Consider the following 9,811-nt stretch of genomic DNA (forward strand, 5'->3'; position numbering starts at 1 on the left):
CACTTTCCGCGGTACCCTGTGGGTTGAATTAACCGCGTAAAGTGAGGGTGTACTGTATATTTCTATGTAGAAAATAGATTTATTTAGATTCAATTAATATATATTATTTAAAAAAAAATTTTTAGTGCTGTACAGTATCAAATTTGTCTAATTTCCCTTCAACACTTTGGAAATAACGGAAAAAAGAAAAAAGAGTGGGCTCTTTTACAAGTTTTCCCGGTTGAAATTTTTGATCCAGTCCGCCACTGAAACCATGTCAACATATTAACATCTGTTTTATTCAGGGCATTTTAATAAGAGGACCTTTTTTCAGTATAGGGAGAAGATTTTGGTAGTCTTGAGGTCAAGGTCTCAGATGTCAGTCAAGATCATAGGTTGGGAGGATAAGCCACTCTGCTTTAGCTCTAGTTTTATAAGCATTTCAATTTTGAAGGTACAAAAAGGCTTCTGTGGTCAAGATAACACAATAATGGATGAAGAAAGTCTCAAATGCTTCATAATTTGTTGGTGATATAATGATACATTAGCATGATTTTACATTATTAAAGATTTAACTTGTTCTCTCTCTCTCTCTCTCTCTCTTCATAGGTGAGGGCCATGGTATAGATAGCAGTATGTTTCCACATGATCAGTTACATGGCAAATTATTGCCTAGTCCATGGCTGATATTAATTGCAGGAGGTGCTGGGCTTGGAGGACTCCTTCTCCTGTCTTTGAGTGCTTTGCTCATTCACAGATTGATGCACTCCCGTCATGGTTACTCATCCCCCAACACCCAGGTAAGAAAATTCTTATTATAGTATCTGTTGAATTAATATTATTGTTAAAGTGACCTCCTGTAGTTTTAAAGATCATGTTCAAAGGAATGTGCATCCTCTACAGTTTTGGAGATCTAGTTTGTTTGGCTGGTGTTCATGCCAGTTTTCAGAATAAGACACATGTTTGAATGTACAGTAATATACAGTACAGTATACTGGACACATGCACATAGTTAGCCTAAGGCATTTTAGATCACTACTTAGGAATATTGATTGTGGAATTGGTAATGTTTTTGTTCTCTTTAACTTTGCTTACCCTCCCCATTGGTTTTATCATTATCAGGAGGCAGATATAGACTTGACCAAGCTGCCCCGTAACTCTGCCTACCATCAGACCTGTGCACAGCTCAACCCAAAGCTTGAAAAACTTCAGTATGACCGTAACAGCATCATCTACATACGGGATCTAGGGCAAGGTGCCTTTGGCAGAGTCTTCCAGGTGTGTGAAACAGACAGTATGCTATAGAGAAAAAAAAGAGTGAGTGTTGGCATGTGTCAGGATTAATGTTGATCAGATAAATGTAAAAGCTAGTATCATCACAAGATCAGGAATTTCATCAAAACTTACTTGGTAAGAATAAATCCAATAGGGCATGACAGTCTATTCATATATAATTTTTAGTTTGATTTTTAAAATTGTAAAACAGACTGAGCTGACCACATGATGTTATCTTTTTCATAGGGAAATTATGGTGAAGTTTGTCCAGAAATGTGAAATGGACTGAGCTTACCAAGACTGACTTCCTTAACCCCTTTTGTATGGTTAAAAGTGGCATCCCCAAAGTGAAGGGATTAACATTTATCAGCAAGTTACTGCAAAGAAATATGGTTTTTCTTAATTTTCTGTAAGAATACTAATCAGAAATGCAAATTAAAATTTCAAACCTGTACAGTATATATGTACACTATGTGCAGATAGGCACACAAAAAAGTCTTGCGAGCAACTAGATTTTCAATGTGATTTTCAGCTGTTTGGGGTGTGTGTGTGTGTGTGTGAATATACACCAGTATTCATAATGTCTGATACTAATATCACTGCATGAGTATCACATAGCTTATACACATCATAATATTAAAGGAATGCTTCTCTACCAAGCAAATATTACAACACATTTTTTGGTATTGCAGGGTAAGGCACCAGGACTGATGTCTGGAGAAGAACTAACGATGGTGGCAGTTAAAGTACTGAAGGAAGAAGCATCGGAGGATATGCTTGGAGATTTTGAGCGTGAAGCATGCATACTTGCAGAGTTTGATCATCCTAACATTGTAAGATTGCTCGGGGTGTGTGCTGTAGGACGTCCCATGTGCCTTCTTTTTGAATTCATGGGTCGTGGGGATCTCAATGAGTTCCTTAGGTCATGTTCCCCCACCAACTACATAGTGCGTTCTTCTAATGGGGACACATTTAGTGACACTAAACTGACATATAAGGACATGCTGTGGATTGCTACACAGATTGCATCAGGCATGGTATATCTTTCAGACCGAAAATTTGTTCATAGAGATCTTGCAACCAGAAATTGTCTTATTGGGGAAGATATGACAGTCAAGATTGCAGATTTTGGTCTATCTCAGAAGATTTACATTGCTGACTACTATAGAGGTGATGACAGTGATGCCATTCCTATTCGCTGGATGCCTTTAGAGAGCATTTTGTACAACAAATATACAGTTGAAAGTGATGTTTGGGCCTATGGGGTTTGTTTATGGGAAATATTTTCTTTTGCATTACAACCATATTATGGAATGACTCATGAGCAGGTTGTATGTTTTTTGAAGGAAGGAGGTATCCTGTCATGTCCTGATCACTGTCCTCCTGAGGCATATGCAGTTTTAACTTGGTGTTGGCAACGGCGTCCACACGACCGCCCATCGTTTTCTGTCTTACATCAAGCATTGATGGACCTGTCTGCTGGTCGATCTGTAATGGTACCCATACCGCCACCTAGTTCAGCCATGTCAGGTTCGGCTCCTGCCACCCCCCGCCCATGTTCTTGTGCACCTGAGCCTTCTGTTCAGAATACTTAAACTACATGCTGATGGAAGTCATTTGGTTTTAGAATATTGTTACCATATTATTTCAGGCATCAGAAATTTTAGTAGCAAGTGAGGCAATAGTAAATACCCTTTAAACAGTTGAAGATAAACAGATTTATTTTATTCTGATTTTAACAGATGTCTTGGAAATATGATACTGTACCTCCACTGACTTTATTTTGAAAATTTTCAGCAGATTTAGAACTTGGGAAAAACTGGTGTATATTTTTAACAGCTTTTTCTTTAATATTCCACCATTGCTTCATGGTACAGTTTATGGGACATTTTTACAGGTTACAATGAATTCCCTTTTCCTGAAATGTAGAATTTGGAGGATGACAACTTACCAGTAAATGAAAAATTTTGAAGGATGTTGATTTTTGAATGCTCGGTTTAACTTGTGTGATATACCCTCATTCTTACGCGATTTGATATAACAAGATTCACATCATTATGATAATGAATACAGCTCCTTTTTTAAACACTGTATCTCCACACCAACATGGTTTTTATATAAATGATTCACATAGTGATCCCATGGTGGGGGGCTCCAATGTTTAATGTGAGGAAAATTATTTACTCTTCTCTTTATCATGTTTGAACAAGTAGCACAAACTTTTTAAAACTACATATTGTAAGAAAATCTCATAGCTAATGTAATGCTTAAAATTTATTAGTAATAGGATCTTCATTGATATACTGTACAGTATGGTTTACTGCCAAAACTAGCCAAGTGAAAGATGACAAATGCAGGTGGTGTATTCAGTGCATTAGTCAACAGTTGATATATTGAGTTAGGTTAGGTTAAAGTAAAATCCAAACGCAAAATTTCTCTTTCTGGTTATTTTGAAAACAACCACAATGCGTTGTGGTCGCTTTTCGGTTTATGAGCCCAACATATATACATATACAGTATATAGATACAGTTTATATACAGTGGGGTATGCTATAACGAACGTAATTGGTTCCAGAACCTCGTTCGTTATAGCATTCGTTCGTTATAGGATTAATCCGTTCCAGGCCCCCAAATACAACCGCTTAACACTGAAAAAATTCTGTGGAAAATGTAAAAAATACGGTACTTTATCTTACCTTAGTGTTATTCAGCATGCAGGTACCCCTAAACACTGGCACAGCACTATCACTTCCACTGGGAGTCTTGGCTTTAAGGTCCTCAAACAATTGTTTAGCCTTCTCACAAATTATAGCTTCACTAATGTTACCACCTGCCATTTCTTTCTCCTTTATCCACACTAAGAGTAAATTTTCCATCTCTTCAATCACATTACACCTTGCTTTGCTAAGTCTAAAGATTCCCTTAGCCACTTGCACAGTTTTTAACTCCTCTTTATTCTTCAAAATCGTACATATAGTCGATTTAGCCATCCCATATTCATCACTAAGTTTCGCAATGCTTCTTCCATTCTCACGTTTCTTTATAATTTCTTTCTTAGTTTCAAGGGTTATTAGCTTTCTCACTCGCTTTGGACGACTCATTGTTACAATTGTATACTTGTATAACAAAATAGTTATACAAATAACGCCAATTTCCACATCAAAAGACGAAATTTCAACAATAACAGTGGTGCACTGGCTACACAATGAGACAAAGATGGCGCCTGACGCTCTTGTTGTGGGTCGCGGTATAACAATATTCATGCGCCAGGCGAAATAGTCCGGTATTCATCCTCGTTCGTTGTAGGAGTTGCGTTCGTTATAGCATTCTCAATTTTATAGGTAAAACCGTTCATTATAGGAATATTCGTAGTAGGATCCGTTCGTTATAGCATACCCCACTGTATATTGAAAGAGAGTTTACATATTTGCAGGATTTCACAAACAACTTAATGTTGCAGTAAATCATATATGTTACATTGAAAAATAATAATATTTTTATAAAATGTTCCAAACATTATTTATACAGACTTACATGTTTTCTAAGACATACTCCTACAAATACACATTATTTTGTACAAATACACTCATAAATACATTACTTTTAGTACCTCTTTGTACACATAACTATGCATAAATATACATGCATGTACACATATTCACACATTAGACATACATTACAGTGATATCTGTTAGATGGAACAAATGGTGAGGAGCACTTCCGGGAATGAGAGATTTCTGGGTAACCAGACGACTTTCTCAAAGCCGGAAAAAATCCCTCATCCCAGGAATTTTCCAGAATTTTCCGGGTAATGGAAAAATTTTCTTGGAAGTTTCAGAAATTGCCCATTACATCATCTCTTGAACCCGGAATAATTACCTCATCCCCAGAATTTTCTGGGTAACAGAAAAATGTTCTTGGAATTTCGGGGAAAATGCGCCTGATTTTCATTTCTCAAACCCGGAAAAAACTCCCCCCATCCCTGGAATTTTCCGGGTATCGGGAAAATTTTCTCAGAATTTTCGGAAAATGGGCCCCTCAGAAAATCGTTCCCAAAGCTATCGGAGAGTTCTGGGTTTGAAGGATTCCAGTTAGCAGAGGTATTACTACAGTACTTGCTTTCTTGTAACGACTCATTTACAACTTTATGTACAATAATACTATTAGTATAGAAATACTGTACAGTACTGTCAACTGTTTAAACTTTCTCATGCAGACACTTAACCCTCTACACCAATGGTCCCCAACCCTTAGCATGGAGTCATATTAGGGAGTCCGCAAGGGTTTATTAGAAAATTGTGAAGTAATTGAGAATCTCTGTTAGAGTGAAAGTAATGAAAATATGTAGTAACTTGATACGACCTTAGAGAGGAACCCCATTTGTCTGAAATCTATCGTGTACAGGACATGTGTATTTACCACAGACCGGGGCCCAGAGAGAGAGAGAGAGAGAGAGCTAGCATGATCCAAGAGTAAATGTAAAAGTATGTAACCAGTAACAGTTAAACAGACTAGTGTAAAACGGCATATACAGATGCTCCTCTACTTAAGAAACTTCGACTTACAAATTTTCAGAGATACAAACATCATTACTGACGGGGGGTTACCTGACAACAGAACATACATACTGTATATTGCTTCTCACTCTTGGGGTTTTTTTTTTTTTCTTTTTGGTTCTTTATTATTATTATTATTATTGTTATTATTATTATTATTATTATTATTATTATTATTATTATTATTATTATTATTATTACCGTATTATTATTATTTTTATTATTATTATTATTATTTCATTTTTGTCCCCCAGGCCCCAATGTGGGTCAGTGACCTGTGCCCACGTGGGCTAATCCCCGTTAAAAAATAAAAAAATTAAAAAAATGTGGATGAGACTGGATTATTTTGAAGAAAATTCCAGATAGAACAAACATTACCTAACAGGAGAAGAGTGAGCCAGGTTTTAAGGCTGTATTAAAGGATATAGCTGTACTAAATATCCATAATCTTTTCATTTTTTGTAATATGTTTGGTATCTACAAGAGTAAAGTTGGACTTACAAACAATTGGACTTACAAACAAGCCTCAGGAATGTAACTCGTTTGTAAGTAGAGGAGCACCTGTAGCTGTTTGGTATATATGAGTTTTTTTTTAATGTAGATCCAAAGTTTTGATGCCCTCCATTATATTTACAATGACAAATGTGGCCCAGAGCCTACAAAAGGTTGGGGACCACTGCTCTACACACATATGCCCCCCTCCCCCATCCCCTGCTATAAATACAACCGTAACTTGCCCAGTTTTCACTCCCTCTTCCTCCTCACAGAGAATGTACTCAAGGTGGGATGCAAATACTAGGTATATACCACGGGCTTTGGGAGGTTTTATTTTACCGGGTATTTAATTTTTTTCTTACATTAATATTTGTTACACAGTGAAATAGGAAAAAGTATGTGGTTGTGTGGCAGTACATTTTACAGCACACTTACCAGCCCTCTTCACAAAGACATTACACTGATCTTTTGATCACTAGTAAAAAAAAATTTTAATTTGGCATTTTCATGTAAAGATAATGTTGTACAGTATAAGGATGTATAACATCTCTTGATGAGGGTGAAAATTGCAGTACAGTAATGGATAGTATCAGTGGTTTCCCAAATGTACTCCCTATTGTACCATTACATAAGGATTCACAGTTATGGTACATGATTTCATAATTATGTGATCCCTATAGGGACAAAACCTCGCGTAAAAATGAGGGTTTACTCTGTATAGGATGTAAATATATACTCTTTTATTCCGAGAATGGTTGTTTAAGAAGCAAAATTTGTATTTCCCAAATACTGTAGGCTCAGAGTATGGATTTTATTTTCGTAGCCTTTGTGATATTTGAAGATAACAAGAAATGCTAGCTGGTTTTATTAGTGAATGAAATTGTAGCATTTTCCTAATTAAATATTTTGAAAGTACTGTACCTGTATATTGGCATCTGAATTTTAAGTTGAAGTACTGTATATTATAGTTATGATTTTAAATTTAATTTTTTTTAGCAATACAAATACTGTATATGGAAGATTAAAAGTTCATTACACAAGTTGAACAAAAAGTAAGGAAAGAGTGATTTGGTCCTTAAATTCTTAAACATTGCATGTGTTTTAGCATTTCAATTGCAATTATTTTAAATTTAACTAATATTAATGAGGTTCCATATACAATCTTCAGTCATTATCTCTGATTTAATTAATCTGTTGGTAATATCTTCTTTTGTAATATAGCTCAAGCCACAATATTGTCTTATAATAAGTTAATAGAGAACTTACTTCTCTTGTAAACACAAAGTTGAGAGAATGAGGTGAGAGTAGTGTTAAGATATCACTCTCCCTTGAACTATAAGTGTCATACTGTGCAGGAAACTAATGATTTTACTGTAAACTTTTTAAGATATCTTAAATAGTTTCCAGAGCAATGTGGTAGAAATTACATTAAAATGAAGAAAAGGAAAGGAGAGTCTAATGTCTAATTTACAGCTTTCCAGAGTTGACATAATAATTAGTAAATAAGATAATCTGAGGTTTGGTCCCGAAGAAAAGATATGTATCAGGGTATGTAATTTAATTTAGTGTGTCAGTCTTGTATTTCATAATTTTCTTTTGACAGTATTATTGCTCTAAAGAAACAGAAAGCTGTGCGTGACCAAACAGAAATTCGTGTACATGGACCCATTAAAGGGGATTCAGTCACATGTAAGATATTCAAAGTTGTTATTTTCTATTTACATTCCAAAGTAGAAAGTCTTAATTTTCATTATGAATTTAGGTAACATATTTGTATCCAGGATAGCATTTTGTAATACTGACAGAGAAACACTGTAAACTTTAAAAAGCACCGAGTGCTTATTGTACTAGAGTTAACGCTGTACCAAATGAAATCACATTACAGTATATTTAATATTTTGTAGCCACTTTCTCTCCCCATCTCAATTTTATGTGTACAGCATTTTATTTTATTTTTTCTTCTTTTCAGAATTTGCATCAAAATTTTATTTTATTTATTCTAATGTTTGAATTTGTTATTTATGAATTAAACTTGCCGTATCAAGTTGCACAATATAATGTAAATTTTCTTGTACAGTATTACAGTGGAGTCATATAATTACATTATTACAAGACAGCACAGTACAGGCACATGGTTTCTTTGGGAAAATGGGAGACAGATTCTGAAAAATACACAAATCATTCTACATTCTGTAGAAATACAGGTACTTGCAGCCATGTAATGGTTCAGCAGCAGTCATATGATGCAGTTGTGATGTGGCATGATGTCGTGCAAGATGACTCAGTGGTGAAGTTGTGTGATGCGGGGTCTCTCTGCTAACATCTGGGTGAGGTTGTGTGAGGGAGCCTAACTATGCCCACACCATCAAATGTTTGAAGGTTTGGGGAATTGATGGCATGGAGTTGGCCTATTTAACTTTCCCTGCACTCTGCTAAATGCCATATTTGCCGGCGTATAAGACACGTTTAATAAAAAATTATCATAAATTACCCTGCGTCTAATGCGCCCGTATTATGGATGGGAGGCCGAGCGCCGTAGGCAGAGGTGCCTAGCTAGGAAGTTTGGGATGAGCAGTAGTCCACTAAGCGCAAAAATTGTGTTACTAATAATATTAATAATAATAAAATACTGAAAAACAAGCCAAATTATCACAATCTATTATCACAAATTTGCCGAAGACGTAAATAATGGCTTACATTGGCTTAACGGCAGAGGGAAGCTCACAACATCTCACTGTACCTCCTTCCCCAGCATACGTAACCCACACCAGATACAAGTCTTACATTATTTAAGGACTGTATTACCTTTAAGAAACATTTGTTTATTATCTTACATTATTTAAGGACTGTATTACCTTTAAGAAACATTTGTTTATTATCTAAATGAAAATGCCCTAGAAACATTAAAGAAATTTTAACAGAAAGTTCAGCTGCCAGTCAGCCATTTGCAATGAGTCGATGACGCCAAAACAATAACGATGGTGCTACACCCTGGTGGCAGATCGCGGCAACACAAAATATCACAGCCAAAAATATGAGTTTCACATCCTGTCGGTAATTCTCTTGACCAAAATATATACAAGCCACACAGCTGCTCTAATCAGAGGTAGAGTTGGGTTCGTATAATGTTACTATATATGATTTCCTATTTGATTCCAGTGTATATTGCATTTACATGCACAAAATCATATTTTTTCTCCTACAAAACCACTTTAAAATCACTTTCAATAAATGTATGATGAAACGTACTAAAAATTTTTTTTACATAAAATATCCTTGTAAAATAGGGGTGTATCTTATGTGGTGGTGCGTCTTATATGCCGGCAAATACAGTAGTTTGAATGCAGGTGCTCTCATTTACCTCATGCTGATGAGTAACAACGATTGCACTTACCATGTTCAAGTTCTTAAATAATAACTTTTTCCTTCAAAATGCACCTGTTGCTTGACTTCTTGGCAGAAGTTTCAGGGGATGGTGATGAGGCAATTCACTTAGGAGGCATCTT

At 35.7% G+C, this 9,811-nt stretch overlaps 1 protein-coding gene across 2 annotated transcripts in view; it reads left to right on the forward strand.

Annotated features, from left to right (window-relative positions):
• Positions 1-3,873, forward strand: part of LOC121857745 (tyrosine-protein kinase transmembrane receptor Ror2-like) — a 53,108-nt gene extending 49,235 nt beyond the window's left edge. For both annotated transcript variants that reach the window (XM_042353874.1, XM_042353873.1), the window contains exons 7-9: positions 589-779; positions 1,102-1,257; positions 1,947-3,873. In XM_042353874.1, coding sequence (XP_042209808.1) covers positions 589-779; positions 1,102-1,257; positions 1,947-2,849 — 1,250 coding nt within the window. In that variant the 3' untranslated portion in view covers positions 2,850-3,873. The remainder of the gene's footprint in view (positions 1-588; positions 780-1,101; positions 1,258-1,946) is intronic.
• Positions 3,874-9,811: the final 5,938 nt, after the last annotated feature.

This window comes from Homarus americanus, unplaced genomic scaffold (assembly GCF_018991925.1).
Source record: "Homarus americanus isolate GMGI-L3 unplaced genomic scaffold, GMGI_Hamer_2.0 scaffold16712, whole genome shotgun sequence".
Lineage (NCBI taxonomy): Eukaryota > Metazoa > Arthropoda > Malacostraca > Decapoda > Nephropidae > Homarus > Homarus americanus.